At 40.6% G+C, this 17,292-nt stretch overlaps 1 protein-coding gene across 1 annotated transcript in view; it reads left to right on the top strand.

The window, feature by feature from the left end:
• Positions 1 to 17,292, top strand: part of RAPGEF5 (Rap guanine nucleotide exchange factor 5) — a 153,630-nt gene that overhangs the window by 95,470 nt on the left and 40,868 nt on the right. The window contains exon 12 of the mRNA XM_015558131.1: positions 13,896 to 13,974. Coding sequence (XP_015413617.1) covers positions 13,896 to 13,974 — 79 coding nt within the window. The remainder of the gene's footprint in view (positions 1 to 13,895; positions 13,975 to 17,292) is intronic.

A 17,292-nucleotide genomic window follows, 5' to 3' on the forward strand; every position in this document is an offset into this window, starting at 1 on the left:
TTGGGAAAGATAGCCAAGCATGAGATGCAAATTTTTTCCCATCTCTTCACAGAAGTCACTTAGTTGTGAAAGTGTAGGTGCAAGGCCAAGCAGAAGAAACCTACATCACCAAGGACCAGTTAAAGTGATTACTAAGTGATGCCAAAGCACAAGTGGGAGGGGAATGTCAGGGCTCCTGAGATAATGTGTTTCTGTGGCTACCTGAATTCATATGGTATTCTATCACCAAATCAAACCGAGTTTTCAAAGCAAAAGTAATATCAGAAATGCTTAAAAGCAATCTACTAATGCTTTTCCCAACCGATTAGGTCCACACAGCACTATTTACCTGCTGATCTTCATCATCCCCTACGTGCATACCTTTCCTCCCCGGCTGTACCAGGCACGAGGAGTCACCCCGCGAGTGGTGTGGAATGAATGAATGAATGGATGAATGAATCTTCCCTGTTTAAAATGGAACAAGTATTTGAGTATGGTAGTTGGATATCTATTTGTGATCACGGAAAGTGATTGAAGCCATTGTCAAAGATTTCCTTTTCTTTCAAGGTTCAGATTCTAACTTGAAACATTGGGAATGTTAGAGAAAAATCAAACAGCTGTATCTTTCATCTTCCCAGAGTGGGGCAGGCATCACTGGGCATCCCCAGCCCAGGAGAATGACCAGGAAGGCAGAAAGGAAGAGAGAGGAGGAGTTGTGAGCAAGTCCACAGCCCACCCTGGACTGAGGGCCACAGAGGGCCTCATTTCTGCCTCTGTTTAGCCCTCTCCCCATCCTCTAGAGGATAAAGTGTTTTTTATAGGAGATGTTTCTTGGAATAACAATGTCTGTTTCAAAGCAGGCGGGAAACTACGCATCAAATGGATTATACAGAGAAAAACCTTCTTATTGATTTTTCTCTCTAAATCTGCAGTATGATGGGTGGGCCTTCAGGAAAACACAATGAAATGGATTATCTGCTCCCCTCTTTTTTTTAGTTTCCTATTCCTTATTCATCTGTTTGATGAAGATGCACTATGATTGCAGGTTTCCAAGAACAAGAAGCAAACAGAGACTAGGATAGGGGAACTAGGGAGAGCCTACCAGCTGATTCTTATTAGGCTGGACCTGATTTCTTCAAGGTATGGCTGGTATTTTCTTTAACTTCATGGGTTATCTGGTATAGTCTGTGCTCAGTGTGGCAATGTCTCCCCAGCCTGCTTTGATCGTATTATAGGCGCCTCCATGTTAGTGGTGTGCTTAGCACCTAGTAGGGGGAGCATGTCATTGTAACAAGGCAACAACCTCTGTGAAAGTGCCTGGCATGTATTATGGGAGTGTCTCACTCGATCGATAGAGTCCAAACATTATTCTCTGTCGCCAGCTTCAAGGCTTTGCAGAGTATTAATCCACCACCAGAGCTTTGAGTAAAGCTAGGACAGGCACCTTCTGTTTCCAGGTAGAGCAAAGGCTTGAAACAGCTTTCTGCAGTGACAGTGAAAATCCCCAAGTGCTGTGGAGGGAGGGAGAGCTGGAGCAGAAGTGCTTACATTGGAATATGGTTTCTGCCCAGCCAGGGTGGCTCAGTGGTTGAGCATCGACCTATGAACCAGGAGGTCACAGTTGGATTCCCAGTCAGGGCACATGCCCAGGTTGTGGGCTGGAGCCTCAATAGGGGGCGTGCAGGAGGCAGCCAATCAATGATTCGCTCTCATCATTGATGTTTCTCTCTATCTTTCCCTCTCCCTTCCTCTCTGAAATTAATACAAATGTGTGTATATGTTAAGAATATGGTTTCTGCTCTCTCATCTTTGTACTCCAGGGTTTGTTTCTTTTGATTTGGTTTGTGTATATTTTTGGCAGTTCCCTTAGCTTCTCTTTTAATCACTAATATGAAGAACGCAATGTGTTTGCTGTAAATGAAGCGCTGGGAGACTTTATAAATTAGCATTGACAAAGTGATGGGATCCATTGGAATTGTGTAGAATATTCTTCTCAGTTGCCTCATTTGTGAAAGCAGAGGACTTAGACCACGTGACATTTGAGTTCCCTTCTAGATTTGAGAGCCAGGATTTGAAGGTTACTCAAGACACCATTTCATTTAACCCATTGAACTTCCTCTCCATTAGATCCTTATACAGGATTATTATCCTCATCTAATAGACAGCGAAACTAAGAAAGAAGTTAACTAAGCTGTTTGAGATCAAGTGATCATTGGAATCTGGGGATGAACCCAGGTATATTCCTAGCTTTATTCCTTTATCATTTTTGTTCAGTGACTAGAATCATGGATGAAAGGCATAAATGAAATAAAAACCTACCATTCAACTGTAGCTATAAGCCCCCAATCAGGTGTTTTAGTAGCCACTTAAGAGCGATCTAATCTCCAGCACAGACCTGCTGCTTGGTTCCCAGCTGTGAGCAGAGAGGCCAATGCATGAGCTCACTGCTTCAAGAAGGTTACAAGAAGTCCTAGCTTCAGCGGATTGTGCTGTATCAGACAGTCACATGAGAAGTGTCTAGAAGTTAGATTTTGACTGTGGATTTTATTTGAGGGGTTCATCTTCCGGACTCATCTATCCATACCACCTTTGAACATGCAATATCATGTATGATAGCTAGGGAAGTGATGCTTTTACACTGCCAGGAGATTGTGGGTTAATTAATACTCTCGGTGGTAATGAAGCAAGGTGAAATGAAGCGAGACAGAGCTGGAGCATAAGGTCATTAACATGCACTGATTAATAATGGAAATGTGGACATTTTCATTGCAGCACAACCAATGGGCAAAGGAAGATGTTTAATGGATAAGGATGCTTTTCGGGGACTGTTTAGTCCCCATTTAGCATGAGAATGGATCATTGGAATGCATTTTCTTAATTGCATCATTTTCATGTTGACTCCACATGACCTCTTCTAATACTTAGAGATTAAGTATACTAGTAACCCTAGAGCACACTAGAAACAGACTAAAGTATTGTAAAGCTATGGGAAATTGATTTCAAGAGGATCCGAAGGTGGAAATGAAATATGTGAGGGACAAGAATTACCTTAGAAAGTAGATCTTAAGCCTCTTGGCTATAAGAATTTTGAAAAACTTGGGCATCTTAGCAAGAATTTTTCGACTTTCTTCTTTGAATGCTTTTAAGGAAAATATCAACCCCTTTCTGGTGGTGTGGAGCCTGGAGGTGAGGTAGCGGGTCTTTGAACGTTTCCTTCACACTACGTTCTAAATGAAGTAGTACCCACGTGACTGCTTGTGTCTCCAAAGTCAGTCCTCTTGATGATGATGTTACCGAACCCAAGTTCTTGTGCCCGATGCTTCAAACGGCCAAAACTCAAGACGTCAGAGTTTGGGGTAAGGAAAAGTTTATTGATTGAGAAAGCACCAACTGAGAAGAATGGAGACTTAATGGTGCCTCAAATCCATCCCACTCGCTGGACTAGGTTAAAGGTATTTAAGGGGATGGAGGGACAGGCATGCTGGTGAGACAAGTTTTAATTGGAGGACCTTGGCACCTGGCCGTTTATGGTAAAGGGGCATCAACACCAGATCTTCCTGGACAATGGACCCTTGGCTTCTGAAAATGTTTTGGTGTTCAGGTTGGGGTTATGCCCTGGTTCTTTGCTTTTGGGGGGCAGGGAAGGGAAAGGGGGCCAGGTGTCAAGACTTGGGCTCCAGATGCAGCTAGAGGTCAAAGTTCTTTCCTCTGTACACGCTTTGGCTGTGGCTGCATGATTTGGTATATCCTCTCCAAAAAGCAACTCAGTAGCTCACTAAACAAGATAGGGCCATCTGGAGCTGGTTCTGTAGTTACAGTGTTCTCAACCCCCTGATCATAAGGGGCTTCCCTGTGGACACTGCAGCCAATATGGAAGACTTGGAAATGAATGGGCTTTCTTCTTTATACGCATTTGCACATATTCTCTTATTTACATTGTATTTGCAGCTCCTGAATTGCTTTCCCTCCACCTCAAATGCCAGTTTGGTTGATACTCATCTTTTTAGGAAGATGACTGTGGAAACCTTAGGTATTTCTTTCCTTGTTGTTCAGTACCTTCCTAATTTCCTAGAATGGCTGGAGGATAAGTTATTCCAAGTAATGTAATACTCTGGCACGTTGAGAGCTGCTAAAAGTGTATTTGATTGGTCAACTTTTTAAAAATCAGAGTATATAAAATTATCATCTATTCTAAAATATAAAGACCCTGTTTAATAAGTTCCAAAGTTCATATAGAATTTGAGGTCCTAATAGACGTCAGTTTTATTATATATAAATAAGATATTGGCTTACATCTGTATTGTCTCTTTGTCATAGGATGAAGGTTATTTTGAAACATAAGTCTTCAATACAGCTGTAGTTTACCTCATAAAAATAAATTTGAGAAAGATGACAGCTATGTTTAGTTTTCTTTTTAAATCTGTCTCCCTAATCTCCGCCCTTTAAGAACGATGGCTGCTACGTCGGTTTCTCTTCCATCTAAAGTTCTATAATCTCTATAGCAGGTTCCCACAGTTTGGTGTCAATTTTTGTTCTTGTAATTTTTTTGTGTGCTGTTCGTGTTATTTTAAAAGGAAAATGGATTTTTGTTCCTTTAACAAGGAAATGCTATTCTCAAATCTTAAAGTGTTTAAATGTATCATATTTTCTAAATGAGTTTGGGTCTATTGTCATAATAATTGTACTTTAGTAGGAATACTTGCAATTTTCTCAGCGTCCAGCCTCATTCCCAGAAACTTGCTTAAAGGTGTGATGTAAGTCAGGCATTTGGGGAGCAGCAAATTGGAAGGAGCAACAGATTCTGGAATCCATGGAGACAACATATTATGTTCAATAGTGAGTTTAACAACCTAGTGATTTTAGCAAAACCATAGTTTTACTGTAACATCAGTGCCTGGAGTTACTCGAGACCGTTGAAGATAATGTCAAAGGACGAGAACACTCTTCTCCCTCTCTGTCTCTCTTTGCCTCTCAGAGATCTCAGGCGGGACCTCCCCACACAGTTGATGGATTTAAAGTGAGACCCATCAGATGTCCATGTCTGTATTTTTAAATGCTGTGACTTTCCCTCAAGCAAAATTGAGCATTCTATCAGAAAATAGAAAAAAATGATTTTTCAGTGTAAAAGTGTGTACTTCAGACAGTCTTACACGCGTGAGGAAAGAACGTTAGTGGATGGCAATTTGTTGATTGTAATCACTGTGTGTGAATCTTTCACAGCATGTTGCAGGCAAATCATTGCTTCATTTAAGGGGTGCGTTGCCACCCAATTGCTGTAATTGACAAGCACATGTCTGAAAGGGACATTCTGTGAGTGGGGGGATCTTTGCCTGTAACATACCTGTAATTGAGCTTTTCCTCATTTCACAGTCTTCTTCATTATAACCTTCCCTCCCATTTCCCATTATCTTCATTTTCTGCCCTCGGGGCTTTCTTGCTCTATAATTGAAACCATTCTTTTCATTTGGTTGCAGCCTTCTGCCTTCTACTTAAGGCAGCTACTTGGCTGGCAATCCTCCCCCCACCCCCCCACCAAATCTCAGAAACAAACATGAACTTAGAATTGTTAAATGTGGCTGAGCAGTACATGGGGAAAACTAAAATATCTTGTTAGAATGCCCCAAATATCTTGTTATAACCTAAATAGTGAACAGAAAATTATTTTTAGAGCAAGTCTGTATCCTTTTCTATTTTAAAGTCACTGTTCTTATTTGTTCTGGGTATACAGGATATTTGGTGAACCTTCTAACTTTTTAAAAATATGTTTTTATTGATTTCAGAGAGGAAGGGAGAGGGAGTGTCAGAGACAGCAGCAGCACTGCGGCTCTGAGTTGTTCTGAGTCCATACATTTTTCTAAAACTTTCCCGACTACACCAGGGCAGGTCCTTCTAGCACCCTGCCCACTGTACTAACTGTTGGGAACTTAGTCCAAGTTCCTCCTTTATCCTCTGCTCACTAGTAACAGTTGTTAGGTCTGAGCCCCTCTGCCTGGGGCTGGACCTTCTAGGAGGGTTTTAGACGGAGAAGCCATGAGAGTTTATCTGTAATAATAAAAGCATAATATGCAAATCAACCAAACGGCTATCTGGATGTCCTTTTGGACGACCTTCCTGATGACCTTCCAGACAAAGCCGGGGCTGTAGCCGCAGGATCAAGGCAGCCGCCACAGCTGAGAAGGCCTACTCTTGCATGAATTTTGTGCATTAGGCCTCTAGTATTGTAATAACTTTGTATGGTGCCATATGGATACTAGACTTATTAGAGTGATCACTTTGCAAGGTATATAAATGCCTAATCACTATGTTGTGCACTCAAAACTAATATAATATTGTATGTCAACGCCAGGGCCTACCCTTGAACCAATATCATGCATTGGGCCTCTAGTGGGTGTATAAGAATGAGCCTTCATTGCAGAAGCCAGTGGGCACATAACCATCAGACAAGACAATTCTTCACAGCCAAGTCCATACAGACAGGCAGCCGGACACCGTTGGTAAATACATAACTTTACCATAGAGCAGCATTAGTCTCTGTGCCCACAGTTATTATCGGAGCAGCCGCACACTGCCTCTGGACCCCTAGCTTTACTTAGCAATAGTGCCCGAGCTCCCTCTCTCAGAGCTTCAGCCTCAGTTGCCTCTCCAGCCTCGAGGGCTCAGCAGCTTCTCCCATCTCCCCTGCCCAGCACACTGGCTGGGTAACATGGTAGCTATACGTGAGCTCTCTATGAGCTCTTGGCCTTACATCGTAGCAGTATCAGCTCTCAGCTCCTTCTGAGTTCTCCTTTCTCCTGCGCACATAGGAGCTACATTCTCTGTGCCTGCCGCCTCTGCTGCTTCTCACTCCAGCATACTAGCTTCTGTCAGTAACTTCTGTATTACTCCAGAGCGAAGAAGGCTAGTTGCCAACAGTGACATCAGTCATATTTTGGCTACAGAAGGGCACAGTGTACCGTGTGTCCTTGCACCCGCGTACGGTATCTTGGCCTTGGACACCCCAATTAGGCTCATGCTCAGAGTGGCCTTGGCCATTCTGGTGTACTGACAACAAGGCCCCTGTGCTCCCATTGGCCTTGAATACCTGGGGACCCTGGCGAGGTTCCCACAGGGAGGGAGTCAGACCTTGGGGCCTAGGCACCTTCCAACACTGATGTGCAGTAACTCGGTGATTATTCCCCTTATGTACCCCAGTCTCAGTGTCATCACCACAACAGAGAACATAAGGCCGACCCTCCTAGGGTGGATGTGGGGAGCACAGATCAGGGGGTAAAACTCTGGGAGGGAACACAGTACGTGGTCATTTAAGGGTGGCTGTCATAGAGTAGCTACTGTTCCCTTCCCTACTTGCCTCATGGCCCACCAAAGCCACCACTGGCTTCTGGTGCGCAGTAAGAAACAAGTGAGGCTGGCAGGAGTGCGGATGTGGAGGTTTGCGCAGACATTCATATGAATGGAATGTTTATCAGCCTGAGTCTGTAGGCTGCCTTATGTGGTCCTTTAATGATCTCACCTGTCAAATTCCAAACCCCTACAGAAGTTGAGACTGTATCTTTTTCTTTCTTTCTTTCTTTCTTTCTTTCTTTCTTTCTTTCTTTCTTTCTTTCTTTCTTTCTTTCTTTCTTTCTTTCTTTCTTTCTCCCTTCCTTCCTTCCTTCCTTCCTTCCTTCCTTCCTTCCTTCCTTTCTTTCTTTTCTTTCTTTCTTTCTTACCGAGACTGCAGCATACAACTTTGTCTTCTTCAGAACAGAGGGCACAGTGCTCAACTGTAGGTAATAGGTCTTCAGTGGGCCCAGATCTTTCTTTGTGACCCTAAACCATGTCTCTCTTCCATCTGTGTGAGAAAGGAGGCAACTAGGTGTTATTGATGAAGACTCCCGTGACTGTTCTGGAAATAAGAACACAAAGGTGCGCCTGCCGTCAGCCACTGGTTGAAATATTTATCCCATAAATACTTTGAAGCATAGGAAATACACTAAATTTCCCTGTATTGGAAGCTTTCAGTGTGTGGAAGATCTTGCACCAGATTGTTTAGAAAGAGCATTAGTTGTGTTTAGTTGCATTTACTTTAAATTATTAAGTTTGTGCAATATCTTGTTATCTTTAATATATCTAGCTGTTGTGCTGATTCTTAGCTTTAAAATTGTCAGTTGCTAAACCTTGAAGAAAATAACTTCTCTCTAGTATCCCTAGAATTTCTTTTAACCAGAAACAAAAATAAATAAAAATTTGCTTCTCTGAAACTCAGTGCTAATGATTACAACAATGGGGGGCGGGGGGAGTGGGGAACTTTCAGAATTGTGATATATTTCTAGTTTTGAAAGAAAGCTGATAGCAGAGATTCTTCTTGGTGCTTGGGAGATAAAATATCATACCTGGTTCTAAGTTATTGTTTGAAATAACCATGACTCAGACTTCTAATTTAAGGTTTAATGTTTAAATTATTTTTTTACTTATTACATCAAGTTTTAGGATGTTTAATTGGCCAGCTCTTAAGAACACTGTTTATATCATAAGAATACATTATGTGATATTAATCATACAGATGGAGCAACCCAGAGAGGTCAATTATGTTCAACTGAGTGAATCTCACAACCGGATATTAATTTTTGTTGGTAGATGCTGGCAGATTGTATTAAAGGCCACATACCCATGATGAGTCCCATGTTCCAATCTGTACTGTTAAATAAAATGATACTTGCATTGATCATGAAGAAATTTTTCCTTCTGCCTCATTTGTGAGAGCAACTGCTGTTACTAATCAATGAGCTGCACAACTGCAGTAGGAGTCTTTGGGGGAAAACAGTGTGATAGATGGTGTGAGAGCTGATTATCAGAATAGCCTTTGTTCCTTTCAGTCTAACAAGAGCATGCCCCTACCACTTACTCAGCGGCATTGCTCTAAAGCCATCAGACCAGGGACCATCCACACACCAGATCCAACGGCCTTTGAATGCCCAGGCTCATAAACTTTTTCCAGCCACTTTTTTGACACTTAAAATCTGCTCTCTTTTCTAATCCCTCTTGTTGGCTTCTATTACCTTTGTATCTCCCAATTCTCCTATGTCTCTCTTCTCTTTCCCCTTCCTTAACTCATCTTTCTCTTACTATTGCCCAAATGTAAACATACAACCCAGCTCAACCCTAAGCCCCCTGCTGACCCCTTTCCAGGACTGTGTGAGAATTCATGTTGTCCTCAGCCATCCTTCTACAGTAGTGCCCATAGGCACCCAGCCCTCTTTAGCAGGCTCTCATTTCTGAGATGTTTGCTCAATAGCTTCACTTAAACCCATGGAACTCAAGCTCAAGGTGTTTGAAAGTAAACGCATGCTTATCCCTTACCCAGTCTGACCTCCCTGATGCAGCAAGCATTATCTGTGTCTCTTGTCACTCCTCATTTTGAAAATCTCCCCTGTTCCTATAGAAGGTGCCCCAGCCTCCTTAGTCTGGTCCTCAAAGTCCCTCGAGGAATTTATTCCAACCTACTTTCCCAGTTTTACTTCTTAGTTATACCATGTGATCTCTTCCATGGCTGTTTCACAGTTGTTCTGTGGACCAAGGCACTGAGAAAGAAGCGTGGCTTTAACCTGCGATTCAAACATGAACATGAAAATTTGTGTGTGCATGTGCGTGTGTGTGAGTGCGCTTATCAAATTACATGGTACATGTTGGCACTGCTCCTCAAAAAATAATGGTAAGTTGTGACATTCCAGGGCCAGAAATGGGCCCTTTCAAGTACAAAGCTTTTCTTGTCTCCTTGAAATAAAGGTTAAGTAGAACATATTTTAGAGTGCCTGACATTCCATTGCATCTGAGGTAGAAATACAGGTGACACAAAACTGCTAGTGGTACTTTAGGGAATATGAGTTAGTACAGAAGTGTTGAATATTCACATTACCTTACTTAGATTAAATGGCCACTATAGGCAGTTGTCTGTCAAAATTCTTTTCATTTGGCAATTCACTTTAACAGATGAGTGGTTTCATTATTGAAGTGCATTTTGCTTATGAGTGGTGAAAATAACTGAAGTAGTTTTCTGTAATTGCTCCTAAGTAACCCTATACTCCTTGTGATTTTTAGTCTTCAAGGTTTATTTTTATGTGTTTTTTTCCTTTTTTTACCAGAGAGAGAGAGAGAGAGAGAGAGAGAGAGAGAGAGAGAAGCATTAAGCTTAGACCTTTTGGAAACATTTAGGACAGCTTCTCTATACTTTGATTACAAAAAGGATCTGTACCAGACCAGTTACTTTTCCTCCATGAGACACGTCCAGGAGGCTCTAGAGACGCTTGTGTTTTCAGAAATAAAATGGAAATTATTAGTGCTTGATACACTCAAAATGAGACTGAGAAGATATTTTAGTTTATATATAAAAGAAAAATACATTCAAGTAAAACCAAATAAAAATAACCAATTCTTATGCCTTAAAATGAAAACAGATGCTAGGAAGAGCCCTGTATTAACGTCATTGGGGCTAATTACAGACATGAATTTTAGAGCCCTTCTACCAAGGCTCTAGTTTTGACTACACATTGATGTATTTTATTTCAGGTTACACAGTACTTAAAACTGCAATTCTATTTCCTTTCAGAGGAGAAGGGAGAGGGAGAGAGAGATAGAAACATCAATGATGAGAGAGAATCATTGATTGGCTGCCTCCCACACTCCCCCTACTGGGGATCCAGCCCTCAACCCAGGCATGTGCCCTTACCAGGAATCAAATAGTGACCACCTCCTGGTTCATAGGTCGACGCTCAACCACTGAGCAATGCCGGCCGGGCTGCCTTCCAGTTTTGATTGCCATTAGCATGTTACTTTTTGACTGTAAGAGTACTTCCTGTATTTTAAAAAGTCTCTAAAAATATTCTTTTATTTTTGAATAGAGGGTATTCCCAATAGTATGGCCAAATAGTTTTTTCAGTGATGAGCCAAGAACTTGGAATTAGATTAAGTGATTGATTTAATGAATAGAATTTTAAAGAAAAGTTTTTTTGTATATTGATACCTAGGTATTCACAGAGTTAGAAATCAAAGTGAATACATCTTTTCATAAGAATGTTAGTGCATATGGCAACTAGGAATTTGTTTAATGAAAGATGCTTTTATACACAAAGGTGCTTTTTTGCCTGGTCTTAAATTACTATTAATTAAGCGCTATAGAATGTAATAGATAATTATAGAGTTAATGTGGATGCCAATGGATTTGCTAGTCTTTCTAAATGGCTATTGTTTTCTAATAGTCTTCAGGGGCTCATTTATATAGCTATTGTGGTTCTAAAAATATCTTTAAGTACCAATGGGACAGCCTTTTTTGAAGCATGGCTATTATAAAATGCACTTTTACTTGAAGTGTGTCATTTTGATTATATCACTCAATTACTTTCACGTGCAGCAAAAAAATAAAAAACTACTAGTGCTGAAAAAGAATAAAAGAAAGCTCTTTATATGTAGAAAAATTTCAGAACAATATGCTAATTAAATAGAGATTCAAGACTATTGCGAATTTGTTCTATTCTTTACGATTTTTAGCTATTCTATTCATTAGGATTTTAGCTGGAGATGTTTTTATGTAGCCTTATTGTCCTTATTTCATTAATATTTCTATGGCAGAGAGATAATTAGGTAAATGCCTTGAATATTTAATATGGTAGTAACTTTGGGGAAATAAGCATTTCTGGGTCAAAGCCCTTAACAAAATATTGTCATATGTGAGCTGATTAATTGAACCGAATGTCAGGTTGTTTTGCCAGCATCCAACCAGACTCACAGTCGCTCAGCTCATTACCTAAGGCTGTTCCAGAAAGGAAAGACTGGTTATGTCAAAGTTAATGGTGTTCTTCATCTCAGCTCCTAATGGAGTAAATCTTGATTAGAGAATCCTTCCAATCTCATTAGATTAGCTAAGTGTAAGATCACCCCCAAACAGCCTGAATCTGAATATCAAGCATTTGAAATGCTGGCAGGGTAAGGTTTTCAGCTCCATCACCCAGTGGTTTCTGTACATCGTTGGCTCCAATCTGAGGCAGATTCTGGGCTCTCTCTCGTCCCTGCTGCCTGTATCTACCATTGAATGCAACAACAAAAAAAATGTTTTTTCAATTTCTAATCAGACAAGAGAAGTTGAGGATTTTCATCAATTATATTTAATACAGAAAAATGTTCTGGGCGAGCATTCCTCTTTAAAATATCCCAGGGATTCAGACAGTATGCCATCGTTTAACTTTAAACTATTTAAAAACCTTAATGAAAGACATATAAAGTTTCAAAGGTATACTCCACATTTTTTTCTCAGGGTGGCCAGTGGTACATTTTTGCTGCCAGGTTAACGACTTTGGGGGCAGATCTCCGAATGAAGCTTCCCCTGCCTTTTTGTGCAGATGTAAAACTCCTGTAAACAGGGGCTCCAGTAGGAAGCCCCTGGCTCTCCTCTGAATGCAGGCTGGGCCTCTCCCCTCACATTAATTCGTCCACCCAGACACATTCCCACGGTCTTCTCGTACTGGACTTAATAAATGCTCGACAAGGCCCAGGCACATCTGCCTGGGAACTGGCTTTTGCCATAAAGTAAGTGAGACCAGTGACTGTCTACAACATGTTACAGTGAGATACATTCTAAGTGTAGGCTTGTTTCACATTTTAGGTGCCATTTGTCAAGTTTATTCTTGAAAAAGGAATATTGTTACCTAAAATAAATAAATACATTTGAAAAAGTTCCCTTCTTATGTTGTTGTTGTTGAGCATTACCGTTTGTGTGGGTCAGGGCTATCGCTGACATTCTGCAACATAAGCAGACCATAGAACTAAGTCGAGCCCTGAAGCTGACATAGGACTGTGGATGCCATCCACAACCTCTTTCATCAGAGTGCTGTGTTCCTAAACATAGCCTTGTTGTTCGGCTTTGAACGACTTTTAAAGTGAGTGGTACTGGTTGTTTCTAAAGGTTCTGAAATTTTTCCAGTCTCCAACCTGTATCTATGAAGTTCTGTCCTGGGCAGTTCTTTCTGTCTCCACGTCTTTAGTGGATAGACTTTGGAAAACACGGGTACTCTTGAGTACACGCCAAGCCCACTTTTCGTATAAGTTATTACTATTTCAAATAACTAAAAAGTTGATGTCCAGAATGTAAAATGAAATTGTATAGTAAAATGAATCTGAAGTTAAGGAGATTGGATAAAGACGTAGGGCAGAAGCTCCACTTTGTATTCTGCATATAATCTTTTCTGTCATTTGGAAGTTACATTCGAGGTCACATTTGCCAGGTCAGCAGTTCCACATTCTATGTGAGCTGGACTTTTCAAAGAACTCCCAAGGCAAAGAGGCGATGAAAATGGAGCCCGTTCTTGTTGGCTAAGGAGTTAGGAGAGGAATTGGGACGGAGTGAGGACTCAGCTCTGTCTGTCTTCACAGCAATAAGAAAATCACTCGCCACTTTCCCAGCTTCTTACAGATACATTTGAGAGATAAGGTGAATGCCCTTGGAACCCGATACATGTCCTCTGGGTTTTATTACTGTTGTTCTTGCCCTAGACTGAGGAGAATGGCTTTAGAAAGCTTCATTTATTAGAACACTCAGCTTCATTCCCTGTAGGACTGGAGTGTATACCTCAGAAATATTGTAAAATTTTATTCTAAAAGCACATGATTTATGCTTTGGTTTTCCATAACACCTTTACCCACAAATATAAATACTGTTTTAGGGGTGGGGGGAAAGATGACAAAAGTTGTATGTTTAGAGTCTTGCAATAAAAGTTTCACACCGCTTGAAGCATTTTGTGTGAGGACTTTTAAAAATCTTAACTTTAATAAATAATCTCTTTTGTGACTAAAATGCTCCCTCCTAGCCCCTCCCACCTCCAGCATTTGTCCGTTGTCCTCCTAGTCACTGCTTTGCTTACCGCGTGCTTGTGTTTCTTTCTTTGCAGAAACCCTCCTTGATGACTTCCTCCTCACGTACACCGTCTTCATGACCACGGACGACTTGTGCCAGGCGCTGCTGAGACAATATCCTTCGTCAGCTTCCTCGCAGGCAGATGGCTCACATTTAGGAATTAACTGCCTTTCTTAATTTTCTCAACCCCCAGTAGAGGACGGATATGCTCCATATTAATGTGACGACAGCCAAGGTAAAAGATGAAGTGAGACAGAATAGACCGGGGGCCTGGAAATGCAGCTGCCTCTTCCCCTTCTAAATTGCACTGTTCATTATCGCTTTCTCCTTCAGACCTGTGTCTCAAGACTTGACAAATCTGGAGGCAAATTTGGCCTCCTGGGTAAGCCCCGAAGTTAAGAGGTTGAGTGAACTGGCAGTAAGTGAATTTACAAGGCAATCCATCCATCAGGGCCGGGCCACTTGGCGGGGAAAGTGTGCGTGTGTGATAGCATGTTTCTGGGCAAAGGTCCCGGGGGAGGCCGGCCACCCCCTCACCTGGGAGGTCTAAACTACCCCCCGGAGCCACCCGCTCTCTTGTCAGAGCTTTGTCAGGGCATGCTCTCCCAGAAGGATGGATGTGATGAGAAGGTTAATGACCAGTTTAGGGAGCTTTCTGATTTATGCAGAGTAGGAGAGAGGCAACAGATGAAAGGCCAAAGAGCCAAGCCAAGGAAACTCCCTCAGTTCCCCAGACACACTCCTTGCCTCACAGTGTTGAAGGAGGGATGCTGCAGGAGCATTCAGGGAGCTGGGAGCTGTCAGGGATTTATTCGTCCAAACTGAAGATTCCACTTGAGCCCACATGAAAGGCGTTAGAAAGATGGGTTTTTTATTTTATTATTTTTTTTTTTGCATTCACCTATGTTTTATTGAGAACTAGGAATGGTCTTTCCTGTTAAATAATTGTTACATTTCTCCTCCATGTTAGCATTTTTTGCTTAAAATAGTACTTCAAAACTTTATAAAGGGCATAGTCTCTCTTAAAAATAGATAAGCTAGAAACTTTTTAGTGCCTTACTACATTGTGTGGCCACTGTAGAGATCATGAAACTTCTCAGAACCAGTTCATAAAACTGGTCTTAAAACATAGTTTTGAATTTGGAAAATTTCAAAAACAGATTTCTTCCACAGCTTTCAAGTGGGGTGTTAACTAAGAAATTTAGCAATAATTACAAGGCTTTTCCATTTCTCCTTCTTTAAAAGTGTTTTGAAAAAATATCTATGATCTGATTCCTTCTATATTTTAATGCTAGCATATTTCCAAAAGAATTACCATCCCTTAACTGTTTGTTTTATAGCACATTACATGCCTCCCAATGATTATTTTTAAGTATGATCCTAGCATAATTTGTGATTACCACTGAGTAATTTAATGCCTCATAGAATTTCCCTGAAGAATGTCTAAAACTTTGCTTGCCAGTAAACATGTTTTGAGTCTTTGACTAAGACATTTTATATAATAAAACTCTAATATGCAAATCAACCAAACGGCAGAATGACAGGTTGCTATGATGTGCACTGACCACCAGTTGGCAGATGCTCAATGCAGGAGCCGCCCCCAGTTGGGGGAGGCTCCTGCATTGAACACTGAAAAAAAACCAGGATGATGCAGGGATGACATGAATGGACTCCAGCTTGCACATTTTGTGGTCAGCCCTGATTCTGACACTTATAACTGTGTGACAAAGCCAATTGCTTAACTTCTCTCTGCTTTAGTTTTTCCACCCATAAGATGGGGTAAATGGTACTACTGCCTCAGAAGGATCATGCTATGTACTGCTTTTTATAATCAGGGCAAAAAAATGTAGCTGCCCATACAACAGCAAGATGCCTTTCACCTGTATGAAAAGTATGGTCACTGGTGCATGCAGCATCCCGGATTGCACAGACATCAGGCCTAAACCGGCAGTCAGACATCACTTGAGGGCACAGGCTAGACTAAAGGACACCCCCCTCCCCCTGTGCATGAATTTCATGCACCGGCTTCTAGTCTTATATACAAATTTAGTTCAATTTCTTAGCAGCTTTTTTAGTAATTATCAAAACCCGTGGAATCCAGAACATTTTAAGCCAGGAATCTTTTTACATGACTATTTTGATATATTTACAGTCTCTGCCTTTTATGAAATAATGCAAATCACAAACAAAAATATGATATCCATATTTAATCTGAGATAGTTTGAAGTATATTTTAGTGAAGATATCTTTTATACCCTACTGCTATCACATTCTAAAGAATGGCCCAAATTATTTTTTTGTTGTTTTCCCCCATTGTTTTTTGGATATTTATAGGTTAGAGCCAATTTTATTGTGTTGGGATATCTTAGGTGGATACTTTTGTTGTGATAGAATTTAAGATCTTTCAACTTTTATCATCATAAAGAGCATTATTTAAGCTCACAGCCCAGTTGGGCTAATGTTCACTGCATTACACTGAGTACTTTCCCACTATTTCTCTCCCCACACCCAGCTAAATTTATGAGCCAATATAATTTAGCATGAGCAAAATGTGTGAACATACATTTGAATGTGTCCTGATACCAGAAAACCAGAATAATATGAATGTAAATTTAACCAGTATATACTTTTAAAGTGCATCTTGTAGGGTAGAGAACATGATTAAGCAAATAAATGATGATAATGATGAATGAAGAAGAGTTATTGAAATTTCAGTTCTCAAAATTGCTTTAACCTGCAGGCCCGTAATTGTAGAATGTGTATGCAGCCATAATAAAAAACTTATTTACCTCTTGACTGAAAAGGAAGAAGTTTAGTATTTCTCAATTTTCCATATTTTTTTTCTTCATAGTAGTCAAGCCATGATAGTTACAGGAAAAGGAGAAAAGGGTATTTGCATAAGTGGGATAAATCTTTATATTTTGCCTTTCAAGAGAAAAACTGAATGAAATGGATACTTTAACAGTCTTTGCATGTTTGCCTGAGTTTACGTCACCAGTGGAAATGAAAGAAATCAGATGGTTGTACGTATTTTTGCAGGTTCAGGAGACAGTTACTGGATTATGTTTTAAAATATGTACAAAGCCTGATATAGAATCTGTTTCTCTTTTGCAATTATGTATCAGCCTTAAGGAATATTGACACCTGTCCATCAACCCCAAAGCCTACCTGTGTGTTGTAGCTTAGCATTTCCTATTCCTAGTGAACGTTCCAGTGTCCAGGAGACTCAGAAATCATAATTTTGTAGACAAAAAAAACACTAGATTGATTTGGAAAACACCAAGCTTCTGTCTCATTCCTCGGGCTTTAACCATGTTGCCTTTGAGGTTATTATTTTTAATAATTTTTAAAATATATATTCTTATTGATTTCAGAGATGGGAGAGAGAGAGAGAGAGAGAGAGAGAGAAACATCAATGATGAGAGAGAATC

Source organism: Myotis davidii, unplaced genomic scaffold (genome assembly GCF_000327345.1).
Source record: "Myotis davidii unplaced genomic scaffold, ASM32734v1 scaffold168, whole genome shotgun sequence".
Lineage (NCBI taxonomy): Eukaryota > Metazoa > Chordata > Mammalia > Chiroptera > Vespertilionidae > Myotis > Myotis davidii.